Consider the following 26992-nt stretch of genomic DNA (forward strand, 5'->3'; position numbering starts at 1 on the left):
TATCCACAACTCCACCAATCTTTGTATCATCTGCAAATTTACTGACCCACCCTTCGACTCCCTCTTCCAAGTCATTAATAAAAATTACAAACAATAGAGGCACAAGGACAGAGCCCTGTGAAATACAACTCACCACAGACTTCCAGGCAGAAAATTATCCTTCTACTACCACTCGCTGCCTTCTGTTGGCCAGCCAATTCTGTATCCAGACAGCTATGTTCCCCTGAATTCCATTCCTCCTGACCTTCTGAATGAGCCTACCATGGGGAACCTGATCAAATGCCTTGCTGAAGTCCATATACACCACATCCACAGCTCGACCCTCATCAACTTTTCTAGTCATATCCTCAAAGAACTCTGCAAGGTTTGTGAGGCATGACCTGCCCTTCACAAAGCCGTGTTGACTGCATTTAATCAAGCCATGCTCTTCCAGATGGTCATAAATTCTATCCCTCAGAATCCTTTCTAACACCTTGCAGACAACAGACGTGACACTTACTGGTCTGTAATTGCCGGGGATTTCCCTATTTCCTTTCTTGAAGAGAGGAATTACATTTGCCTCTCTCCAGTCCTCTGGTACAGGGATACAGGGTTAACGGTAGGGTTCTTAGTAAGGTGAGGAGCAGAGGGATCTTGGGGTCTATGTTCATAGATTTTTGAAAGTTGCCACTCAGGTGGATAGAGCTTGGAGGAAGGCCTATGGTGTATTAGCGTTCATTAGCAGAGGGATTGAATTCAAGAGTCGTGAAGTGATGTTGCAACTGTACAGGACCTTTGTTAGGCCACATTTGGAGTACTGTGTGCAGTTCTGGTCGCCTCATTTTAGGAAAGATGTGGAAGCTTTGGAGAGGGCGCAGAGAAGATTTACCAGGATGTTGCCTGGAATGGAGAATAGGTCGTACGAGGATAGGTTGAGCGTGCTAGGCCGTTTCTCATTGGAACGGCGAAGGATGAGGGGTGACTTGATAGAGGTTTATAAGATGATCAGAGGAATAGATAGAGTAGACAGTCAGAAACGTTTTCCCCGGGTACAACATAGTGTTACAAGGGGACATAAATTTAAGGTGAAGGGTGGAAGGTATAGGGGAGATGTCAGGGGTGGGTTCTTTACCCAGAGAGTGGTGGGGACATGGAATGCGCTGCCTGTGGGAGTGGCAGAGTCAGAATCATTGGTGACCTTTAAGCGGCAATTGGATAGGTACATGGATAGGTGCTTAAGCGAGGACAAATGTTCGGCACAACATCGTGGGCCGAAGGGCCTGTTCTGTGCTGTATTGTTCTATGTTCTTGGATACAGTAATGAGTAAAAACTGACCTGGTGAGTGGATCAACACCGTGGCCACAACAACAGTACAGAGGCTGGGTACCCTGATGAGTACATCTCCCTCATCAACAAGAATTGAAGACAGGACTGCGATGAGCGATGAACATTAGAAACCGGAGCAGGAGGACAGCACTCAGCTTCTTCAAACCTGCTCCACCATTTAATAAGCTTACTGCTCATTTCTATAAAACCCCATTCCTTATATCCCTCAATGCCTCAGTGGCCACTAAGTGATTTGAATTTTGAACATACTCAGTGACTGGCCATTCATGGCCATTCAAAACTAAAGAAATGTACCCTCTTCTCAACCAGAAATGGTCGATTCCTTTTATTGTGAGAATGTGACTCCTACTTGCAGTGTAGGAGTCAATAGAAACAGCATCTTAGCACAGTAATTACAGAGGGGTTACAGTGTGGGATACAGCTATTCTGCACCAGCTCTTAAACAGCCTTTAATGGAGGAAACTGGCATCACCCCTAGAGTCCCCTAGTCACTACTGCCTTGCTGCAGCATTAAGTCAGGGGCTCTGGCACTGTGAGTGCTGCTACTGATACAGGTACTCATGGTTAAACATCTGACTGCGAACTCTCAGTTCATCACCTATGGTCTCCCCTTCCAAACCAAAGCTGACCTGTCATCTCACTTGCTTAGTGTCGAAGAGTGTGATGCTGGAAAAGCACAGCTGGTCAGGCAGCAGCCGAGTAGTGGGAGAGTTGACGGAAGGGCATAAGCCCGGATAAAACTCTCCTGCTCCTCGGATGCTGCCTGACCTATTGTGCTCTTCCAGCATCACACTCTTCGACTCTGGCCTCCAGCATCTGCAGTCCTCACTTTCCCCTAGTTGACTAGAACCTCACAATTAGTTAACCACCTTCATTAAGTCAGCACTTGCTGCAGTATTTCCAAGCCCAAGGTGTGCTGTCAAGATCTGTTCTATTCAGACACTCCTTGACTCTAGCTTACAGAGTGGTTTCACAGTGTTGGCGTGATCATTCACTGCTCCTTGGTTCCCTGGCTTCAAATCACCATCAGCATCTTCAGATATACATCAGCCTGTTAGTCTCCAGTGCTATCAACAAGTTGAATTTCATCTCTATTCTCTATTTCCCAGTCTCTCACTTTCCCTTGTTAGCTTCCTGTAGATTATTCTAATTAGTTCCATTCAACTTCTGAGTAATTAATTACAGCACAGCCAGAAACCATTTAGTTCATCTCCTGGCTGCCAGTCATTCACTCTCATCACATTAACAAATCCTTATGTTCCTACATTTCATAGATTGATTCAAGTCCCCTAAAGTAATGTTGCTGCTTAAATAAACCCCAAGTGGTCAAGAATGCATTTCTCGGACAATGCTTACAGTGGATACAATTTGAACATGTTCTTTAGTTGCCTCACAATGGTCTTTAATCTGTGTCCTTCAGGGCTGCCTCATTAGTTTACACTGGGGGCTATATCACAATTTTCCAGTCTTGCTTCATCAACAGAACTTGGATCAGTTGTCTCAAACAAACAGTGTCTTAATTTTTTCCTCAGTTTAGAAAGCAGCAAGTGTTGTAAGTCAGTACTCACAGTATGCTGTGCACAGAGGGGCTTAATTCTGCAGCAGGTGGGGTGAAACTTGGTTTCTGCAGCATAGCAGCAGTAACTGGTCATGTCTAGCTGCAAGTCTGGTAAAAGACAAATGTTTCGCAGCACTGTCACAGGACAAGTCCCGATGCTTCTGTGCATATTGGGAGGTGGAAGTTAAAGACTGACCAAAACTGATCAGCAACTTGATCTGACTGTATAAATAAAACAGCGAGATATCATGCACAATAACTGTTTGGCCAAACAGAGAACAGCCAGGGAATTCCTAGAGGCATGGCACTCATCCACAGATTCAATCAATAAGCACATCGACCTGGACCCAATATACCGACCACTGCAGCGGACAGCTGGAACTGACAACCGGAAGCGGCAGATTCAAACCACTATAAATGCCGGAGGAAAGATCAGAGAAGCGCTTCACAAGAGGCTCCCAAGCACTGAGGATGTCACCTAGACAGGGGACGAAATGTCTGCAACACAAATTCCCAGCTCGGCGAACAACGAGCACCTGAGCTATAAATCTTCTCCCACACTTGGAATTTAAAGTTGTTTTTATAACAATTATCTGGTTCACTACTGTCCTTTAAGGAAGTAAATTGGTCCTCCTTACCTGGTCTGGTATCCTGTCCTACCTGCCTATCTTCCTTTCCACCTATCCACTCCACTCTTCTCTCTAACCTATCACCTCCAGCCCCACCCCCACTCACCTATTGTGCTCTTTGCTACTCTCCCCCACCCTCCTCTCTGACCTATCACCTCCATCCCCACCCCCACTCACCTATTGTACTCTATGCTACTTTCTCCCCAACGTCGATTCTCCTGTTCCCTGGATGCTGCCTGACCTGCTGCGCTTTTCCAGCAACACATTTCCAGCTCTGGACTCCATCTTAACTGGGATCACACGTGCATGACATTTTAGTGAAAATATTGCACTGTTTGTAATTGAATAGTGTAATATTAGCCCAGACCATAAGACTTACAGGAGCAGAAATTAGGCCATTCAGCCCATCGAGTCTAATCCGCCACTCAATCATGGCTGATAGGTTTTTCAACCCCATTTTCCCGCTTTCTCCCCGTAACCTTTAATCCCCTTGGCAATCACAAATTTATCCATCTCTGTTTTAACAATATTCAACGACCCGGCCTCCACAGCCTTCAGTGGCAATGAATCCCATAGATTCCCCACTCTCTGGCTGAAGACGTTTCTCCTTATGTCTGTTCTAAAGGGCCTTCCCTTTACTCTAAGGCTGTACCCTCAGGATCCTCATCTCTCCTACCAATAGAAACATCTTCCTCATGTCCACTCTGTCCAGGCCATTCAGTATTCTGTAAGTTTCAATCAGATCCCCCCTCATCCTTCTAAACTCCATCAAGTATAGTCCCAGAGTTCTCAAACATTCCTCACATGTTAAGCCTTTCAATCCTGGGATCATTCCCTTGAACCTCCCCTGGACCTGCTCCAGGGCCTGTACGTCCTTCTTGAGATATGGGGCTCAAAACCGCTCACAATACTCCAACTGTGGTCTGACCAGAGCCTTATAGAGCCTCAAGACATACATCCCTGTTTTTATATTCTAGTCCTCTCGAGATGAATGACAGCACTGTATTTGCCTTCCTAATTACTGACTCAACCTGCAAGTTTACCTTAAGAGAAACCTGGACTAGGACTCCCCAAGACCCTCTGCACTTCAGATTTCAGAATTTTCTCCCCATTTAGAAAATAGTCCATGCTTCTATTCCTCCTCCCCAAGTGCCTGACATCAAACTTTCCTACCTTGTATTTATGTGCCACTTCTTTGCTCACTCTCCTAACCTGTTTAAATCTTTCTGCAGGCCTTCCCATCTCCTCAATACTACCTGCCCCTCATCTATCTTAGTACCATCTGCAAACTTAGCCAGAATGCCCTCAGTGCCTTCATCCAGATTATTAATGTATAAAGTGACCAACACTGAGCCTTGCAGAACATCACTTGTCACCGGCTGCCATCCTGAGAAGACCCTTTCATTCTCACTCCCTGCTTTCTGCCAGACAGCCAAGCTTCTATCCATGCTAGCACCTTGCCTCTGACCCCATGGGCCCTCATCTTACTCAGTAGTGTTCTGTGCGGCAGGAGGGTGTTTGAAGAGTATTAGTGTGATTGGAAGTCTGCGTCCAGTGGCTTAACACAGGATTAGGTGCTGGGTCCTTTACTGTTTGTTATGTACAGTAATAATCTAGACATGAGTGTAGGAGGCATGATCAGTCAGATTGATCTGTCAGATGACACATAACTTGGTGGTATGGGAAATACTGAGGAGGAAAGCTTTAGAATGATATAAATGGGCTGGTCAGATGGACTGAACAGTGACAAATAGAATTTAATCCTGACAGGGGACTCACGAGGCTAGTGATAGTTGAATGGTAGGACCCTCTGATTTTAAAGAGGCTCAGAGAGATCCTGATGTACATGTCCACTGATCAGTGAAGGCAGCACAGAGGGATAAAATGGTTTGGACGACATGTGGATCCTTGCCTGCATTAGCTGAGGCATGAAACACACAAGCAAGGAGGTTCTGATGGAAATTTGTGCAACATTAGCTAGACCACAGCTTGAAGACATCTGGTCACCATGTTACAGGAAGGAAATGATTGCACCAGAGAGAGGTTCACCAGGATGTTGCCTGGGCTGCAGCAAAGCAGCCCTGGCAGGCGTAGTGTTTACGTCTCGCAGAAAAGGCCGAGGAGGTAATCTGATCGAGATGTGAAAAGCTCAGAGAGGCATAGACAGGGCAGACAGGTTTAGAGGGGTATTTGAGGAAATCTTTTTTTCACCCAGAGAGTGGTAGGTATCTGAAACTCACTGCCTGAAAGAGTGGTACAGGAAGGAACACTCAAAACATTTAAGAGCTATTTAGAAGAGCACTCGAAATACCAGAACACACAAGACCATGGACCAAGAGTTGGAAAACTGGCTTCGAACAGATGCTGATGGGATTAAGGGCCCCTTTCCAGAACAGAAAGAGGGGCGGGCACAGTGGCTCAGTGGTTAGCACTGCTGCCTCACAGCACCAGGATCCCAGGTTCAATTCCAGCCTCGGGTGACTCTCTGTTTGGAGTTTGCGCTTTCTCCCCGTGTCTGCGTGGGTTTCCTCCGGGTGCTCCGGTTTCCTCCCACAGTCCAAAGATGTGCAGGTTAGGGAGGATTGGCCATGCTAAATTGCCCATAGTGTTAGGTACATTAGTCACAGGAAAATGGGTCTGGGGCCGAAGGGCCTGTTTCCACACTGTAGGGAATCTAATCTAATCTAATATAAAAGCTCTGACTCTATGACTCTAACTGGAATGGGCAAGATCTTACCAGTAATAACCACATCCCAGAAAAGTATAAAGCTGAAGTATCTATCAGCTATAACTGAATAGCTTGAAGGGTTGAATAGGCTAGTGGCGCTATTTGAACTGCAATCCTTCACTGGATGGTTAAAGTTGTGAGAATTTACTTTCCTGCGGCTATCCAATCCATAATTAATATGTAAGGAGATGAGAAACTCTGCACAAGCGGCAATTCTGGTGTTCACTCACCATTTCAAAAGCAGATTCCTGAGTCCACTCAGCAGCTGAGTGGTTGGTTCCTGGATCTTCCTGGTCTTCAAGCTCCTCAATCTCATCTTGCTCCTCATCTCTCACTGCATCCATCACTTCATCCTCGTATTCAGTAAGATAGTCAGATTCTTCTGCTATGGAGAAAACACAAAGCACGTGATGGGCAGATTCAAAATTTATCACTGCCCCCATTTCAGGTTCAAAGAAAGAAGCTGTCTTGCAGCTTGAGTACTGCCAATGCTCCAGACAGCCTTCCTAACAGTCACCGACCTGAATTCTCTCTCATTTGCTTCTCCACCTTCTCTTGCAATTCACCCCAATCGTTCAACTGCCACTGAGCTCCACATTCTAACCACTCTCTGGGGGTAAGCAGTGGTATCTCCTGAATTGCAGTTTGAATTGATTAGGGGTGAATCCACATTAACAGGCCCAAGGCAACAGTGAGCTGATCACAGAGGAGTCTGGCAGGGCAGATATTATTAAATCCCACTCACACGTGGAAAAATGTCCTCTGTGTGATCCAGTCAAACTCTCTTGTGACTTTGAAGGCCTGAATCAGGAAATCCCTCAGCCCTTTCATTGTTTTCACTCCTCCCAGATAGCACCATGGCAGCTGGTGAAATAGGAATTCAATTTTAAAAAGCTAGTTCAGTCAATTGTCACAAAAGTTCACCTGATTCCTCAATGTCATTCTGGGAAGGAAATCTGGCATCCGTACCCAACCTGGTCAACATGTGACTCCAGTCTCACAGAATGTGAGTGACTCTTAACTGCCCTCAGGGTGATTAGGGAGGGGCAATAAACATTGGCCTCACCAGTAAGGTCCACATTCTATTAATGAGTCAGTATTCATCCAGGAGAAAGATAGGGAAGATAATGAGATTTGTGTGCAGCATGCTAATATGCCAGGGCATTCTGAGATCAAACAAGAAATGGTGTTGGGTCTCTTGAACAACATTAAGAGGGATACATCCCCAAGGCCCAATGGCATCTACCTCAAGTTATGGAGAGAAGCAAGAGAGGAGATTGCTGAGGCCTTGACTAAATGTTGTATCCTCATTAGCCAATGGAGAGGTCCCCAAGGACTGGCGAGGAGATAATATTGTTCTTCTGATCAAGAAGGGAATAGGGATAATCCAAGAAACGATAGACCGATAGGTCTCACATCGTGGTTGAGAAGCTATCAGAGAGAATTCTTAGGGATAGAATTTACGTGCATTTGGAAAAGCATAGCCTAATTAGGGACAGTCAGCATGGATTTGTGCAGGTCGAGTCATGACTTACAAACTTGATTGCATTTTCCGAGGTGACAAAGGCTATCGATGAGGGTGGAGCAGTGGATGTTGTCTCCATGGATTTTAGTAAGGCTTTCGACAAGGTCCCTCATGGTAGGCTCATCCAGAATATTAAGATGCATGGGATCCACGGTGACCTGGCCACGTGGATTCCAAATTGGCTTGCACATAGAAGACAGAAGGCAGTAGGCAGTGGTGGAAGGGTGTTTCTCTGGCTGGAGGTCCATGACTAGTGGTGTACCACAGGGATCCCTACTGGGACCTCTGCTGCTTGTGATATTTTTCAATGAGTTGGATGAAAATGTAGAAGGGTGGGTTAGTAAGTTTGCAGATAATACAAAGATCGGTGGATTTGTGGATAGCGTAGAAGATTGTCAAAGAATATAGCAGGATGTAAGCAAATTACTGCGGATGCTGAAATCTGAAACCAAAAGAGAAAATGCTGGAAAATCTCAGCAGGTCTGGCAGCATCTTAAGGAGAGAAAAGAGATGACGTTTGACAAAGGGTCAGTTAGACTCGAAACGTCAGCTCTTTTCTCTCCTTACAAATGCTGCCAGACCTGCTGAGATTTTCCAGCATTTTCTCTTTTGATAGCAGAATGTAGATCAGTTACAGATACGTGTGAAGAAATGGCAAATGGAGTTTAATCCAGGAAAGTGGGAGGGGCTCCACTTTTCCTTAATTTTGAACTTTGGCAGGAAAAGGATACAGCTAATGGCAGGAGCTTGAATAGCATTGACATACAAAGTGATCCTGGGGTTCAAGTCCATAGCTCCCTGAAAGTGCCTGTGCAAGTAGATAGGGTGATAAAGAATGTGTATGGCAATGCTTGCCTTTGTTAGTCAGGGAACTGATTACAAGAATCAGGATGTCAGCTTGTAGCTTTATAAGACTTTGGTTCAGCCACACTTCAAATATTGCATTCAATTCTGGTTGTCACATTACAGGAAGGATGTGGAGGCTTTGGAGAGGCTACAGAAGAGGTTTGCTAGGTTGCTGCCTGGAATAGAGGGCATGAGCTAGTAGGAGAGGCTAGAAAAACTCAGGTTTTCTCTGGAGCAGCAGAGGCTGAGGGTAGACTTGACAGAAATCCATAAAATTATGAGATGCATGGATAGGGCTGATGGTCAGAATCTTTTTCCCCCAGAGGTGAAACATTGAAAACTAGGGGACAGACATTCAGGGTGAGAGGGGGCAAGTTCAAAGGGGATGTGAGGGGCAAGTTTGTTTACACACAGAGTGGGGATTGTGTAACATGCTGCCAGGGTTGGTGAGGAGGCAGATAGGACAGGAGCAAATAAGGGACTTTTAGACAAGCACATGAATATGCAAGGAATGGAGGGATATGGACCAAGGGCAGGCAGAAGGGATTAGTTTAATTTGGTGTCACATTCAACACAACTTCATGGGCTGAAGGGCCTGTTCCTGTGCTATGTTATTCTATGTTTGAATCTATGTCCAATGTGCTAAATTTTTAAAAGAAACCCATCCTGTTCTGGCAACAACCTTGTACACTTTTTTGTGGCACCCTTGGTATTTTCTTTTTGTAATGTGAAGTTTTGATAAAATTGTTGCCACAAAGTTTGTACCCAAATGCTAAATGGTTTCTGCTTGCAGTCATCTTGCACACTCATGAAGGTATAGAGGAGGTTGCTTTTATTGCTAGGTAAAACTGAGAATGGTCCTGCTCCAAACGGTACTGGTAGATACAGATAACAAGACCATTCACATGCCAAGTGTTACTAAGAAATAATGGAACCAACACTGGCATTCTGAATGCAGGGGAGTTACTGGATCTATTAGTCACTTTGTTCATGCTCGTGTAGTCCTTCTATGATGTTTCAATGGGAATAGCTGACAGTACAATCAGACCCAGACAGTACAGCTATAGTGACACTGGGTTGATGAGGCCTACGGCCAGTTCACCTTCAAACATTCACAGTCACATGGAGACAAGGTGGTTCAGGTGGTGTTTAGCACGCTTGCCTTCATTGCTCAGACCGTGGGGTACAGGAGTTGGAACGTTGTGTTGAGGTTGTACAGGACATTGGTGAGGCCTCTTCTGGAGTACAGTGCCCAGTTCTGGTCACCCTGCTATAGGGAGGGTGTGATTAAACTGGAGAGGGTTCAGAAGAGATTTACCAGGATGTTGCTGGGACTGAAGAGTTTCAGTTATAAGGAGAGGCTGGATAGGGCTGGAACCTGTTTCACTGGAGAGTAGGAGGTTGAAAGGTGACTTTATAGAGAGCAGTATAAAATCATGAGCTGTACAGGTAAGGTGAATGGAGAAGTCTTTTCCTAAGGTAGGGGAGTTCAAGAAAGGGAGTCATATTTTTAAAGTGAAAGGAGAAAGATTTAAAAAGGACATGAGGGGGAGCTTTTTTTTTTTTACACAGAGAGTAGCTTGTGTGTGGAATGAACTTCCAGTGGAAGTGGTGGATGCAGGTACAGTTACAATGTTTAGAAGATTTTGAGATAAGTACATGAATAGGAAGGTCTGGAGTAATCCAGGCCATGGCAGGCAGGTGGGACTAGCTCAGTTTGGGATTATGGTCAGCATAGACTGGTTGGATCGAAGGGTCTGTTTCCATGCTGCTTCCACGATGACAGTTTATTTTCCAACTTTCAAACAGTTGCTGTTGTAAAGTTAAGGTTTCCAACCATTAGGGGTAGCCTAAACTTTTTAGGAATTCAAGATTAACCTCCACGACACTGATGGGAGCAATCCAAGGACAAAAAGCAGGATATGAAAAGAAAATGAATTCATTTTTGTTTTTCTACCCCACCACCCCCCAACCCCAATTGGTTTGAATGCTTTGCTGTAACAACATTGGGTCCACAGGGAGAAAAGGATATGTGACTGATTCACGTCTGGCAGCGAATGAAAATTCAACTCACTCTACGTTGATGGATTGACTTATCAGGCCAATGATGGGGGGGTGGGGCTGGAGGTGAAATCTCAACCAGAGAGGGCACAACTTAACCACCGAGAACAATGCTTCCCAAACCTTTACCCACCATAACATCACCTCAAAGATCAAAACTTGTTGTGAGCCCTCAGCCAGCAGTTGGCCTGAGGGTTTGGAGAACAGGGAAACTATCTATGAGAGTGCATGGGGGGAGGATGAAGAAGTGGAATTGGTGGAGGTCACTGCCACGGTAGAACACAACCTGACCTGGGGTCCTGATACTTGCTTTGAGAACCCCTGATCTGGAAGTGTGAAACTGAGAAGCTTACAGGCATTTCTGCTTCATAAAGCAAAATGAAGCACACAGCAGCTTTTTGTCAAATGTGAACCGCTCAGTTCACAGGACTGTCAGAGAAAGTGCAAGTACACCCATGGAAGTCACAACAGCCGTGTCAGTGGCCAGCACCTTAACAGCTGCCTTAACCAGAGACTGCAGTGGGGTCAATACTGGCAAAGCTGCACTTATTTCCAATTTCCAAGGTAATAGGGGCTATCAGAAGAGATTAAGAGTCAATTGCATCATATGGGACTGAAGTCAATAATGGAGGGAGCAGTGGATTATCTGCCCCAGTGGGACTGGAGCTCACAACCTCAGGGTCAATGCACGCAGCGGTTCGGGTACCGAGAGTCCTGAGCACTGAAACCCACAGCGTAGTTACACACCACAAAATCCCAACCTCACTATCCAGCTGTACGTGAACGTGCAGCAGGTCAGCTAATCATCTGGGCAGCACTGCAGGGAGGAGTCACAAAGCAGCAGCAAACAAGATACTGAGACAGCAGCTCCTCCCATCCACAGGCAGCTGATTGACGTTAGGGTTAATAAAAAAAAGGCTTTATTCAATAGTTTACAAAATGGGCCAGATTTAACTCTCTTGAGTGTCTTAATTGATGAACAAATCCATTACTCCATTTTCCCTTCATGACTCATCTCCAGTTGAATTTGAGGTGAATAAATAAAAAGATAAGGAGAAAGTACTCGAGAGCAGACAGCTTACCGTCTGCTAAATTGTAGCTCTTTGGGGGCTCAATCCGAGACACAATCTCAGCGAGGTCAGTGAATACAGCATTCGAGGACATAAAGGCCTGTAAGAGAAGATGTCATGCAATAAAGCAGCCTCTGTACAGAGTCAAACACTTGGCACACACCTTCTATTGGCGTACAAACAGCTTCGAGGACAAACTGTACAAAGTCCCGTCAGATTTAACCTATTCAGTTCTAGTTTAGAGAGTGTTTACACAGTCAAACATTCCAATGTGCTTCACAAGGAGTGTGTTGACAAAGAAGCACGAGAGCAAAATAGTGATGATGGTGGTAGGAGGGAGGGGGTTTAAGAAAGGGAGCACTGGGGAGGCGTAGGAGGAACTGTTTGGAAAGGGAATAGTTTCAAACCTTGATATCTCAAGGCTCAGCCATCAAAGATATTGGGATTAAAAACAAGAATGCTCAAGGTGCCATAACTGACCAACAGCACGCTGGTCCAAGCATTCGTTACTGTCACAAGAAAGGGAAACAGAACATTCTTAAGGGATGCAAGTCTCTTTTACTTAAGGATGGGGATGCACCGACCGAGATTCCGAGTTATATACATACAATTAAACATAGAAACATGAAAATGAAATTACTCATGCTTACACTTACACACACAAACTAACAGACAGCAGATACTCTGACTGATACAGGCAATAGGTCTATCATCAGAGCAAGGAAAGAGTACAACAGACACTGATTCTGCGGCTGTTTCTCCTTTAAGTGGGGACAGGCACAGAGTAAAATACAATCAGACCCGACAGAGAGACTGTGGCCAGCTGGGTACATACCCACGCCCTTCCACATCCCCTTCCTGCAGTGAATATCTAAACACAGTCCAATTCCTGAGACTGATAGTGGACATAATCACCTGATGAAGGGCTCTTGCCTGAAATGTTGATTTTCCTGCTCCTCGGAAGCTGCCTGACCTGCTGTACTTTTCTAGCACTGCACCGTCGACTCTGATCTCCAGCATCTGCAATGCTCACTTCCTCCTGGTGGAGTCAATCTGCTCAGTCTGCCCATTGCCACTGGAGCTGAGTGGCACTTTGGCAGCACAACATCACTTATGGCAAAAACGGACATTTTAAGAAGAGGCTTTATGTGTAAATATAGGTGATCGGTTGTGGCCCAGTGAGTGAATATGGTGGGTCTAATATACTGTGAGCAGGAAAGTGGAGACTTTAATTAAGCAGCTAATTCTTTTACCTGTGCTTCACGGGGCTGTTGGTTTTAAACACGGACTAGATTAGAAACTGGAAACTGTTACTCACATTCTTCTTCTTGATTTCATAATAGTCCACTGATTTTCTATCCTTCAGCATCTTGTCAATAATGTCACCCCTGCTCCAGCTACCGAACACCACCTTCCCGTACTGGTATCCGACATTCTGTGGGCAGTCAGGGAGTGAGTAAAGGGAGGACAATGCCAGCAAGCACAACAACACAATCACTGAGGAATAGATTCCTGTCTCCATGTGCAAGCATGGACTTTGGGGTCAGCAGCGGTGATGCACAGAGACCTGTGGTGAACTGAGGAGAGATTCCAATTACGGGGAACCTCAGCTCCTCAAAGACCAGCTCTAACTCCTTGTTTTATTGACCAACATAGCTGACCACCCACCTGAAGCCCTGGAAAAGTCAGCCAATGACTTGTGCCAATAAATGATAAGTAACATTTGTGCCACATAAGTGCCAGCACCATCTTCAACATGAGAGAACCTCCCAACGGCATACAATTATCTATCACTGAATTCCCCACCCACCACCCACCTCCTCGATAGTGACTCCTGACCAAAACCTGAACTAGATCAACCATATGAATACAAAAGCAGGTTAGAGGCTGGGAACTCTATTACAAGCAATGCACCCATCTCCCTAGAGCCTGTCCATCATCCACAAGGCACAACTCAGGTGTGTGATGGAATACTCATTTGCCTGCACAAGTTCAGCGCCAACAATGCTCAAGAAGCTCAGCACAATCCAGGATAAAGCAGCCCGTTTGACTGGCACTAAAATACACCACCCACAAGATGCACGGCAGCAATTTAAATGTAAATTTTATCAGCTGATGTTGGGGGAGGGGAGGGGGGAGAGATGGTATTTGAAGCCACATCCCCACAGCATCAGCCTGCACCTCTGAATTATTAGTCCAGTGACATTAAACTTTACTACTGTCTCTCCTTCACAGAAATATACTGTTATTCCTTCAGGGTCAAAATCCTGGTAATTCCTCCCTGATGACATCGTGGGTCTACCAACAACTCATGGACTGTGGTGGTTCAAGAAGGCAGCTCACCACTATCTTCAAAAGGGAACATAGAACATTACAGCGCAGCACAGACCCTTCGGCCCTTGATGTTGCGCCGACCTGTCATACCAACCTGAAGCCCATCTAATCTACACTATTCCATGTACGTCCATAGGCTTGTCCAATGACGACTTTAATGTACTTAAAGTTGCCGAATCTACTACTGTTGCAGGCAAAGCATTCCATAACCTTACTACTCTCTAAGTAAAGAAACTACCTCTGACATCTGTCCTATATCTATCACCCCTCAATTTAAAGCTATGTCCCCTCGTGCTCACCATCACCGTACTTGGAAAAAGGCTCTCCCTGTCCACCCTATCTAACCCTCTGATTATCTTATATGTCTCTATTAAGTCACCTCTCAACCTTCTTCTCTCTTACGAAAACAGCCTCAAGTCCCTCAGCCTTTCCTCGTAAGACCTCCGCTCCATACCAGGCAACATCCGAGTAAATCTCCTCTGCACCCTTTCCAAATCTTCCACATCCTTCTTATAATGCAGTGACCAGAACTGTACACAATACTCCAAGTATGACCGCACCAGAGTTTTGTACAGCTGTAGCATAACCTCATGGTTCCGGAACTCAAGCCCTCTATTAATAAAAGCTAAAACACTGCATACCTTCTTAACAACCCTGTCAACCTGGGTGGCAACTGTCAAGGATCTATGTACCTGGACACCGAGATCTCTCTGCTCATCGACACTACCAAGAATCTTACCATGAGCCCAGTACTTTGCATTCTGGTTACTCCGACCAAAGTGAATCACCTCACACTTGTCCACATTATCTCCATTTGTCACCTCTCAGCCCAGCTCTGCAGCTTATCTATGTTTCTCTGTAACTTACAACATCCTTCGTCACTATCCAGGAAGGAGACTAAATGTTGGCCCAGTCAGAGACACCACATTCAGGAAAAGAATAATATAAACAGTAAGAGAAAAGAAAAGTATTTAACGCAATGGCATCTACACTTTCAAAAATATATCATTAGCTTTTGGATATTCTGAAGTTACAAAACATACAATGCAAATGCAAGTCCTTCTGTATATCAACTGATAGTTTGCAGATTTTAGCTGATGACTCCAGAGTAGCAGGCACTTTTATTCTGTTTGGGTGCCTATCAATGGCAGGCTCTGCCATTCCGGATAAACATCACTGAGCGTTTGACCTTAGTTTGTGGGCTGAGTATGTGCTACAGGTTTAACAGGCTCAGAATTCAGCAGGGACAGTGAAAGCTGCCACATACTCAGTAAATGCAGTCAGCTGACATTGTGTTGGTTGAAAGTCCCTGGAGATGGCTCTTCTAGTCAGCCATTCCCATGTGGCCTCGATCTAAACACTGAACAACACAAAAGGAACAGGAATCCTGTAGAGGCATTTCTCTACAAAGGTCAAAAGGTGTGCAGAGGACGAGGGAACCAAGCACTGGGAGCAGGCAATGTAATAGTAGATATTTTAATCAGCCTGTAACTTTATAACACACCTATAGAGCTAGTTCACACATATTGGGCTGAATGGCCTCCATCTTGCTCAACTACTCTTTGAAAGCTAATGCCACGAGATGTTCACTTACATAAATTTCATCAAACTTGCCAAAGTCCATGGTTTTGAACCTGTCAATAGGTGGCCGGATGTATTCACAGTACGTACTGCTCTTTACCAGCTCCAGCTGCCGAACACAGGAGACGTAAGCCAGTCGAGACTGAATTTCTGCCATATCTGGCACCTGGAACGTATCAGACATTCAATGGTGCATTACATGAGATTTGTAAACACCATCATGTAAGACATGCACACCAGTGCCCATTCCCAAACTGAAGCTCCAATCTCTCCATGACATTTGCAGGAATACTTCCACTAGCGCTGAAATGCGTGTTGTATAATATGATGACAGCAAATAGGGAAGCATGACAGAGACAGTGTGTGAAAACAAGGGGAAATAGAAAGCAAGAGAGCATTAGTAAGTGCACAGAGGTAGGTAGGACTGCAATTTGAGCCATTAACATAGAAATGGCATTGTTCATTCATTCAAGACACACTTTCATTCTTTAATCAGTAATACAGAACACAGGCAGAAATTCTAGCATTGCAGTTCATTACTGCAGTTCTCAAACATCCCACTATTTCTCAAAATGCTTGGGACACCAATCTCCCACAGCTCCCTTGATACCCCAAGGCAGGGTCCCTCTCTACAACTTAGCGATCCAGTCTCTTCTTCCCCTATTCCCCTGCACATCAGGCAGGGGCGCCAACCCTTAGTGGATCACGATGAGAATTAACAGGACAAGAAACATTAGCAATGTTCTGTTTTTAATGATGAGGTTGCAAGGTCCTTCTCTCCTCTTCACCAAATCACCCGAGCAAAATGAACTAGTAACAAGATGCACTTAACAACGAGCGACATTTCGTTATTAACACATGGCTGGATGCCAGATCTGGTCATAATCCCTGATGCATGTGTTGTAGGTTTGGCAAACAGAGCCAGCTAACTGGGGGTGGGAATGCACTGCACTTAGTACATGCTGCCAAGATGCCTATTAACCTCCCCATTCATTACTTATTACTCATACGTAGAAATATTATATCATGCCAGTGTTGGCGTGTGCTCCTGCAATCCAAAGCATGTTGTGTGACAGCATTCACACTCACACCTGCTCCACTGTAGCTGAGTTCTGTACGAGAAAGAATGTGCGCAAGGGAGAGCTTGGAGAGACACACAAAGACTCAGGCCAGAGTGAGATACAGAGAGGTGTCCGAGTGAGTGAGAGGATGCAAGAAAGGACAAATGAGAAGGCAATTCAGAAACATTTTGGGAACTGCCACAGATCTGAGCTCCAAAAGTAAAGTGAAAGCATGCAAAGGAATGCCAAGAAATAGCAAAGCTCGGAAAGTAAAGCCCCCGACATTCTATACCAACCTAGCACCAATATCAAGCTCTCAATATAGGTGTTAGCACTAAATGAGACAAATATCACCCCACTGTACTGTCACAACACAATGAAGCACTACACAAGGAACTATGGGAAACCTACAAATAAAAATGGTGAAATCTTAGTCCTGGTGATGTACTTCTATTGTTAGGCAGTGAGTGGGACTGTCACTTAATGATTTATTTCAGAGAGTTTAAAAGTAGGGAGATCTTGCTAAAAGTACACTAGTCAGACCAATGCTGGGAATAGCTTTGGTCCCTTTTCTTAGAAAAGACACATTGGAATTGGAGGTAGCTGATAAAAAGGTTCACTAGACTCATTCCGGGTATAGAGGGATTTTCTTATGAGGAGAGGTCAGTTACTCATTGGAGTTGGGAAGAATAACAGGAGGCTTTGCAGAAATACACAAGATTCTCAGGCAATTTTACAGGGTAGGTAAGGGGAGCTTGTTTCTCTTCATGGGAGAGTCTAGGACCAGAGGGCAGAATCTCAGAATAGGGGGTAACCTATTAAAGACAGAGCTGAGGAGGAATTTCTTCTGAGTGGGGAGTGAATCAGTGGAATTCTTGACCACAGAGGGCTGTTGAAACTGAGTCATTCAATATATTCAAGGCTAAAGTAGTTTTTTTTAATCATTAAGGGAATAGGAGATGTAGGGAAAAGGTGGGAAAGTGGAGCTAAATATTATCAGATCAGCCATAATCTCATTGAACGGCAAAGCAGATTCAATGGACTTCTGCTCTTATGGATAGATGTATATACAGTGTAGTTTAGTTTAGTGACTGTGTGGATATGACTCCAGCTATTTAATGGAGCTGGGACAGCACTGGTGGTGGCAGGGGGAGTGGAATTGCTCTCCGAAGGGCCCTCAGAATGCATGTTTAATTGCTTCCCTGAGTTAGGAGCTGCGGGACAGCCAGAAGAAACTAAATCACTTTCCAGATTCCTTCTCACTGTGGCAGCTAGCCCCATCCCCAACTCCTTTACAAAAAGTACACCATGTAATCAACTGAAAGACAGACTTTTCTGCCAAGTTTCCTACTTTAACTTTCTCTGCCCACGGATTGAGGCGTTTCCAAAGCAGCCACCATCCCGAAAGGCTGTCTCCATAGTTACTCAGCTCAGCTTCATCCCTGCTGCCCACATCAATGGCAATCACTGTTTTGGCGCCCATATTTCTTGCGATGTCAGCTGTAACAAAAGCAATTCATTTAACACTCATACTGAACAGGACATGAATCATGCACACTGTGCAATAGGCTGGCTTTCCCCTTCGACTGAAGCTCTCTGCAATCTACCCTTGGAAACACACTGTTGCCATTTTAGAATGTAGAGAATCACAGGCCTGTTTTTATATCACATTCTCAACACAAGGCTCCACTCTCATTACATTGTCAACACACAAGTTACATTGCAATGCACTTACCGTAATCCATTTTAAACAAGGTGACAAATGAAAAATCAAAGGAGAAACTTTATTGGTGTAAATAACAAACAAAAATTATGTTAATACACAAATTTAAAATCTCTCTCTTTGCATAAACCAAAATTGAATAATGAATTCCAGATGGAGTAATAGACACTTTGGATACTAGTACAAGGTAGTAAGCTTATCCTGCACCATGAGAACGTAACTGGAGAGTTACCTGTTATCTTACCCCAGTATAAATATAAGGCACATGAGGGGTTAGGAGTAGGCCATGTGCTACCTCTGTTCACTTCTGTATTGGCACAGACACGCAAGAGACTAAAAACCTGCAACTAACTATCAAATAAACGAGGAGGGTACTTGTGTAGAAGTACACAAAATGTAAGCAATGTGGCCACTGGAAAGAAACATGACTGGTCTACAGTAATGCAATCACAGCTAAGTAACATGGTCACTGCAGGGTAATGTGGCTATTGTATGGCATTCTGACCAGGGATTTAGATACACAGTGATGGTAACATTGATAAAAGTGATGCAGGAAATCTGTGATTACAGGTCTGGTTGGTGTATAAAGGATGACTAGGGATAGCAATCTGGTAAGTGGATATATTAGGCATCCTATAATAACATGGCCAGATGTAAACAAATTGGCCAGCATACAGCAACATAAATGGTATGCAATCTGGCACACACAATGGTTGAGACCAATGCATATTATCCGCACACAGGGAACCGTAAAGTTGACAGCATCTAGGCAATGTGACAGTGCTGAACATTGTAATAATCATGCAGACAGTGTACAACATATGCAGTCAAAAACATTTTAAAGGGAAGAAAATGTTGACTTTGGCTCTAACCAATTGGTACGTTAAATTTGGTTGCTGTTGCACAAGAGACACTAGCAGGCCAGAGCTTGGGAGAATGGGAGTACTACAAGGGAACATTCATATTGTTCTGAAACCTGAAACATATTACTGACTTTACCCTTTACCAATATAAACATCTATAATGATTTATCATTTTTCAATCCAGTAATATATGGATTTCTTTATTCTATTTCACAGCTGTCATTCCTCCATCTATGGTCATCATTATACAAATTCACTTTGAATCAAGTTTCCAATGTATTTGGATTTACCTTTGAAAGAGAGTGCATGGAGAGAGTTGCACATTGCAGAGATGGTTAGGACTGCTATCATTCACATGTGTTACCGATTCCCCTCCTGCTGCTGACTGACCCAAGAGCAACACTACCAGATTCCAGCTCACCGTTACAGGTCAGCGTGTGGCTCTGAGCGACTGAAGGAGGGGATAAATGAAGTGATGCATTTGGAGGATCTATTTTAGTCCCATTTGGGAAAAGGAAATGGTCTTTTTCCATTAACATAGCCAGGGAATGTACAGTGCTGAGATGGAGCCTCCCCATCAGACACTTGGTGCTTTCGGCATTTTGCATTTATATAAAGCTTCCAACACAATACCTGCCAAGGTGCTCTACAGGACCATTCTAAAGCAATGGCTTTAAACAAAGGTGATAACAATACATTGTTAAAGGTAGATTGTAAGCACCATTTCAAAGAACAAGAGTGAAATGGAGAGTTTCAGGGAGAGAATTCCAGAGTTTAGGTCCCAGGCAGTTGAATGTGACCATTAATGGGGGAATGATTCAACATGGTGATGCCTAGGAGACCAGGGTTAGAGGAGCACAGATATCTTTGAGGGTTGTGTAGCTGGTGGAGATTTTAGGGAGAGGACGAGACAGGACCATGGAGGGATTTGAAAACAGGAATTACATTTTAAGAACAAGGGGTTGCTCAACAATGGCTCAATGTGCGTTGGTAAGTCAGGACTAAAAGGGAGCTGGATGTGGTGCAAGTGAAGACAGGAGCAGCAGAGTTTTGTATAACCTCAAGTTCACAAAAGGATAGGGTGGTTGACCAAGATTGCATGAGAATTGTCAAGTCTGGAAAGGCATGAAGGTTCCTGCTGATAGCAGGTGGGCAGACAAAAGACAGAATGAAGATGCAAACAGAGAGGAAATCAGAAGGAAAACTTGTAAACTGAGAGACTGCCAGGGAAGAAATAGAGTCAGTGGATAGGGAGCATCGCTCGTCATCCGGGTTTGAAGGGAATGGTTTTGGTCTTTCCAATACTTCATGAGGAAATTGCTGCTCATCTGCACTGGATTATTAATCAAGAGGTCTGATAACTTAAATAGAGTGGAGGAATTGAGAGAGGTGACAGTAAGGTCACGGTGGCCCAGTGGTTAGCACTGCTGCCTCACAGTGCCAGAGTCCGGGGTTCAATTCCCGCCTCAGGCGACTGACTGTGTGGAGTTTACACGTTCTCCCAGTGTCTGCGTGGGTTTCCTCCGGGTGCTCCGGTTTCCTCCCACAGTCCAAAGATGTGCAGGTCAGGTGAATTGGCCATACTAAATTGCCCATAGTGTTAGGTTAGGGGTATGTGTAGGTTGCGCTTCGGCGGGTCGGTGTGGACTTGTTGGGCCGAAGGGCCTGTTTCCACACTGTAATGTAATCTAATCTAAGGTAGAGCTGGTTGATGACAGCAGGTGCGCGAAAACTGAGTTGTGTGTTTTGGATGATGCTTAAGGGTCAGGGGTCAATCCTTCATGAGCACCAGATGTAGTAGTCCAGGATCAGAAAGAAAAGCCATGATAAGTGATTCTATGGCTATAATCTGACATGGAACTCGGAAAGTATAAGGCCTGACTGGAAGGACAATTGTACAGAAGCACTGGAGAGGGAACCATATCAAATGTTGCAGAGAAAGCAAGAAGAATGGAAAGGAAAAAGCTTATTTTTACCACACTCAGACAGGAAATCATATGTGACTTTGAGAAGAGTTCTCTGTTCTGTGATGGAAACCTGACTGAAGGAGATTAGCAATGGCAGGTCAGGCAGCATCCGAGGAGCAAGGGGCTGATATTTCGGGTAAGAGACTTCTTTAGGACTGGAAAGGGGGAAGGGGGCTGAGGGATAAAAGGAGGGGAAGTGTGGGGCGGGGCGAGGAGAAAGATAGGTAGGATGGCAACAGGTGGGTGAAGGTAATGGTGATAGATCGGTGAGAAGGGTGGAGCGGGTAGGTGGGAAGGAAGATGGACAGGCATGTCAGGTCAAGGTGGCGATGCTGAGTAAGGGTTGGATCTGGGATGGGGTGAGGGCAAGGGAGGTATGGGAACTGGTGACTTTGATGTTCATACCGTGTAGTTGTCGGGTCCCAAGACAGAAGATGAGGTGTTCCTGCTCCAGTTTGTGGGTGGCCTTGTGGAGGAGGCTCAGGATAGACACATCCTCACGGGAGTGGGAGAGGGTGTTGAAATAGTTGGCCACAGGAAGGTGAGGTTGGTCGGTTTTCCCTGAACTGTTCTGCGAGTTTGTGCTCGGTCTCGCCGATGCAGAGGAGACCACAATCGAGAGCACTGGATGCAATGAATGAGGTCGGAGGATGCACAAGGAAATCTTTGTTGGATTTGGAATGACCCTTTGGGGCCTTGGACAAAAGTGAGGAGGGATGTGTGGCTGCAGGTTTTACACCTATTATGGCAGCAAGGGAAGGTGCCAGCTGTGGAGGGTGGGTTGGTGAGGAGTGTGAACCTAATAAGGGAGTCGCAGAGGGAGCAGTGACTACGGAATACAGAGATGTGTGGGAAGGGAAATATATTCCTGGTGGTGGGGTCTGACTGGAGATGGCAAAAGTGGCAGAGGATGATGCACTGGAGGGGTTTGAAGTGATTGAGATATGATTGAGGGCACTGTTTGTCATAGGGGAGGGGAGCATTATGGCCCATGAAGTAGAGTAGATTCGTGCATCCTGTGAGCAGATATGGTGGAGATGGAGGAACTGGGAGGAAGGGAACACGAGGGGTGGGTGGGAGGAGGTCTAGTCAAGGGAGTTGTGGGAGTTGGTGGATTTGCATTGGATGTCAGTGTCGAGTCAGTTTCCGGAGACTGAGAGGTCCAGGAAGGGGAGGGAGGTGCTGGAGACGGACCAGGTGAATGAGGTCGGGGTGGAAGGTGTTTATGTGGTGGATGAACTGTTCAACCTCCTCATGGGAGCACAAGGCAGTACCAATACAGTAGCGGAGGAAAGGTTGGGGGAGGATGCTGGTGTAGCTGTGGAAGATGGACTGTTCCATGTAGGGGCAGGCATAGCAGGGACCCAGGAGGGTATCCATAGCCACCCGCCTGGTGTGAAGGAAGTGGGAGGATTCAAAGGAGAAGTTGTTAAGGGTGAGGACTAGTTCCACTAATCGAGAGTGTTGGTGGAGGGGAACTGATTGGGTTGGTGGGAGAGGAAGAAATGGAGGGCTTTTAGGCTTTCTTCACGTGGGATACAATGTAGAGGGACCGGATGTCTGTGGTGAAGGTGAGGTTTTGGGGGCCAGGGAATCGAAAGTCATGGAGGAGATGGGGGGCATGGATGGTGTCTCAAACCGGACTGAAGAATTCAAACATGGAATTTCAAGAGGGTTGGGAAAGGATTTGGGAGCTCAAAATGTCTGGAAGGACTTCAAAGAAAAAGGGCTGTTGGAGATGAATCAGTAGTTTGCAAGGATTTAAGGATGAAAGGTCTTGCTTTGCAGAAGACTGGCATTAATAGCAGATTTAAAGGCGAGAGGAACAACACAGAAAATCGTTTACAACCTCAGATCACATAGGGACCCAAAAGGGAGGTTGGGTGATCAGCAAGCCAAAAGAACTGTGAATGTTTCTGAGGAAGGGTCACTTGACCAGAAACATTAACTCTGATTTGTCTGCAGATGCTGCCAGACCTGCTTTTCCAGCCAAGTCTGTTTTCCTTTGTGTTAGGTGATCAGCAGGTTAATGGCAATAAAGTCCAGGGAGGAGATGGGTCTGATGTACAACGCTAGGCAAGGAGAGCGCATGAGGTGCTCTCAGAGAGAAGTTTGATCAGGATAATTGAGCAGAACTTCAGAGAGCTAGTGGACATGGAGAAAGAAAGAAAGGAAGCAGCTGGGGCAGTTGATCCAATGATCTTACACTTAGTGATAAATAAATCCATGCGCTTCTCACGCACATACCTGGTGAAGATGCAGAAGCTCTTTAAGACAAGTGTCTGCAAAGGAGAAAAGAAGCTGGGAATTGGGGTTATTTTTGTATCGTTGGACTCTTGGACAATGGTGGAATATCAGCATCTTTAACAACGAAGAACTGGACTAAGATATGGTCTTGTCCTGCCCCAGTCAGATGGCAATGAATGATTAAACCTGTCATGTCAGTTCATGTCTGTGTCTCTTGGACTTAATGAAAATGGACTTGAGGATTCTACTGGGAATGGGATGGGGGCAGTGGGAAGCTACTGAGGGGGAATGGCCAGGGTGAGAATAACAGCATTATTTAGGGCTACAACAAAGGCAGAGGTGTGAGTAGTTGAACAAATAGGGGCGGCACGGTGGCACAGTGGTTAGCACTGCTGCCTCACAGCGCCAGAGACCCGGGTTCAATTCCCGCCTCAGGCGACTGACTGTGTGGAGTTTGTCCTCCAGGTCTCCAGTTTCCTCCCACAGTCCAAAGATGTGCAGGGTCAGGTGAATTGGCCATGCTAAATTGCCCATAGTGTTAGGTAAGGGGTAAATGTAGGGGTATGGGTGGGTCGGTGTGGACTTGTTGGGCCGAAGGGCATGTGCCCGAAACGTCGAATCTTCTGTTCCCTAGATGCTGCCTGACCTGCTGTGCTGTTCCAGCAATAAAGTTTCAGCTTTGATCTCCAGTGTCTGCAGACCTCACTTTCTCCTGAATGGTAGATAGCACAGCCAGGACAGGCAGCTTCACTTAGCTAGTTGTCAAGGACATGATCTTGTTGCAGCCAATCACATTAATGGCAAGGGTCTTGTTCATGAGTAAATAGATATACCAGAGGAAGGATAGGAGCTGATCCACATGTTATATCCACAGGCTCAGTAGGGAGGGGGTGTTTTTGAAAGATTTTCTCTCGCAGGATGCAGGCATCACTGGCAAGGCCAGTATACGCTTCCCCAAATACCCCTGAACTGGGAAAGCATTTAAGAAGCACCAACACTGCTGTCGGCCTAGAATCACAATGTGGGCCAGACCAGGTGAGGACAGCAGATTTCCTTTGAGAAACCAGAAGATGGAAGTTACAATCAATAATAGTTTCCTGGGCACCATTACTGAGACGAGTGTTCAATTCCAGGTTGGTCAACTGAGTTTAAATTCCACCAAATGCCAGACCTTGTGTCTCCATGGGATTAGTCTCATCCTCTGGATTACAGTCCTGAGACATTACCGCTATGGTATCATCTCCCCTTAAATGTCAATAGAACGGAACAGACCAGAAAGGGGAGTGGGGGAGATGCTCTAAGAAAAACTGTGGAAAGCTGGAAATGGGAGTAATGGGTTTGGGTCTAGAGCAGCATCTAAAGTTTACACACAAATGGACTGGGAAATCCCAAGTTACATAAGATATGGTAATTAAGGATAAAATCCTGATCACAAATATAATGAACAGGAGACAATAATTGCCATCATTAATCAGGTCTGCCTGCACGTTTCCCCACCCTCCCCAGGTTCTCCATCTCTGAATGTGCACCTCAGTGAGCTGTCATGAGCAGAATGCAGTTCATAACAAATACCAGACCCCAGTCTGTAATGAGACTTGTCAAGGTTTCACCAACACAATCCATATTAATCCACGTTAGCACTGAACATCGAAGGCATCAATTTTGCAGAACTTATTCTAATAATTGTTCACTATCACCGACTCTTTAAATAAAAATGCCTCCGTTATTGCTGACCAGACAATGAGAGGATAAATGAGCCTGGTTGGCATGGTGGCTCAGTGGTTAGCACTGCTGCCTCACAGCACTAGGGTCCCAGGTTCAATGCCAGCCTTGGGTGACTGTCTGTGCACATTCTCTCCGTATCTGTTTGGGTTTCCTCCGGGTGCTCCGGTTTCCTCCCACAGTCCAAAGATGTGCTAGTCAGGTGAATTGGCCATGACAAATTGCCCGTAGTGTTAGGTGCATTAGTCAGAGGGAAATGGGTCTGCGTGGGTTACTCTTCGGAGGGTCGGTGTGGACTTGTTGGGCCGAAGGGCCTGTTTCCACAGTGTAGGGGAATCTAATCTAACCTAGTTTACCCTGAACCTGCTGCTGGAGTGAATGGGGTGGACTGTGCCATCCTATTTTAGCAAAAGGCTGATTCTCTCCCATTGGATTGTGACTAAATGTCTCCTTGCATCGGCATCTGGGTTAGAGCTGGGAAGGCTGCAAAGTGATTCCGATTTTTGACAGACTGAAATAAGGATGGTTCATCACCAACTGTGAGCAGGCACTCTTCTACGTGGGGCTGCACCAATTTATACAAAGAACTTTTTAAATTGGGGAATACAGAAGCCTTCATGTACTTTGCTTAGGAGAAGCTTATTTACGTCTCACCTTTCCCCTCTGCTATCCTAATGTCACATACTTGCCTGGCAGGTTGTTGATGTATCCTCCATCCATGAGCAAATGTCCGTCCTTTGGATCACAGAGTGGTGGCAGGTAGCCCGAGAGGGACATGCTAGCTCGCACATACCGCCACAGCGAGCCTAACCACACGAGGAACAGATGCAGTCAGAGGCCTAGAAGAGCACAGGTGTGCGTGACCCGCCACCCCTTCCCACTTCCTCAGTGCACGCGCCTCTGTTTGGTGCAGAGGGAGTGGAGAAGGGGAGGTCACAGCATTCAACTCACAGGCCTAGGGAATCTGCACAGCACCACAAAACCCACAGCACTAACTCTGCTGCAAACCCACATTCCGGGGTGGCAGGCTGTTGGGGGAGTCATTCTGAACAACTCGCCTGATAATTGCTTCTTTTTATTTTAGGATAACCAGCTGAACTGCCATAAATGAGCCACTCTCCTGATTAATAATGCTCAGTTACAGTGGAATCCACTTGCCTGCAATTTCTACCAGTGTTTGCTGATCATCTCATCACCTTGTGTGCTCTGCTCAAAGACAAGTTCTTGCCTCTTAGTAATCTTTCCATCTTTCCTTATCTTCTCCCAATCAATCCTTCAACTGGCAAGCCATCCCAGTATTGATATTCTCTTCTTTCCTCTTCAAAATCTTTCCTCCGGAAAGTTGTAAACGGAAACAGAATTGAACACAATATATTCTGTCCAGGCTCTACCATTTCCTCATGATGTTCAACAATTTCCTTTGTACGTGCACTGCCCACACCACCCAAACACATTATTTTTGTCAGTCCAGCAGATCTACATTACAGAGTTATTTCAAGACGGCCTTCCTTCTCTCCGTGCCTTGAAGCTATACAAAGCAACATTCCAAATCAAGCTCTTTAAAAACTGCTTTATTAAACTTTGTGTTTAGCAACCATTGCCTCATAAAAAATGTACTTCTGTGCATTCAAACAGAACTTCTTTTAAAAAAAAATCCCTTAGCCCTGCAGCTTCCCCCCAGTCCTGCAGCTTCACCCCAACCTGCAGCTTCACCCCCAGCCCTGCAGCTTCCCCCCAGCCCTGCAGCTTC

At 45.5% G+C, this 26992-nt stretch overlaps 1 protein-coding gene across 7 annotated transcripts in view; it reads right to left on the reverse strand.

The window, feature by feature from the left end:
* The window catches only part of pnpla6 (patatin-like phospholipase domain containing 6), a 145711-nt gene that overhangs the window by 4815 nt on the left and 113904 nt on the right, over positions 1 to 26992 (reverse strand). For 3 of the 7 annotated variants that reach the window (XM_043694672.1, XM_043694668.1, XM_043694666.1), the window contains 5 exons: positions 18072 to 18220; positions 15673 to 15825; positions 13063 to 13179; positions 11757 to 11844; positions 6473 to 6627 (listed from right to left, as the gene is read on the reverse strand). In XM_043694672.1, coding sequence (XP_043550607.1) covers positions 6473 to 6627; positions 11757 to 11844; positions 13063 to 13179; positions 15673 to 15825; positions 18072 to 18220 — 662 coding nt within the window. Of the gene's footprint in view, positions 1 to 6472; positions 6628 to 11756; positions 11845 to 13062; positions 13180 to 15672; positions 15826 to 18071; positions 18221 to 25931; positions 26049 to 26992 lie in introns of all 7 variants that reach the window. The other 4 variants (XM_043694671.1, XM_043694667.1, XM_043694670.1 and 1 more) reach the window with 4 other exon arrangements.

The sequence above is a fragment of the Chiloscyllium plagiosum genome, chromosome 8, assembly GCF_004010195.1.
Source record: "Chiloscyllium plagiosum isolate BGI_BamShark_2017 chromosome 8, ASM401019v2, whole genome shotgun sequence".
In the NCBI taxonomy this organism is placed as follows: Eukaryota; Metazoa; Chordata; class Chondrichthyes; order Orectolobiformes; family Hemiscylliidae; genus Chiloscyllium; species Chiloscyllium plagiosum.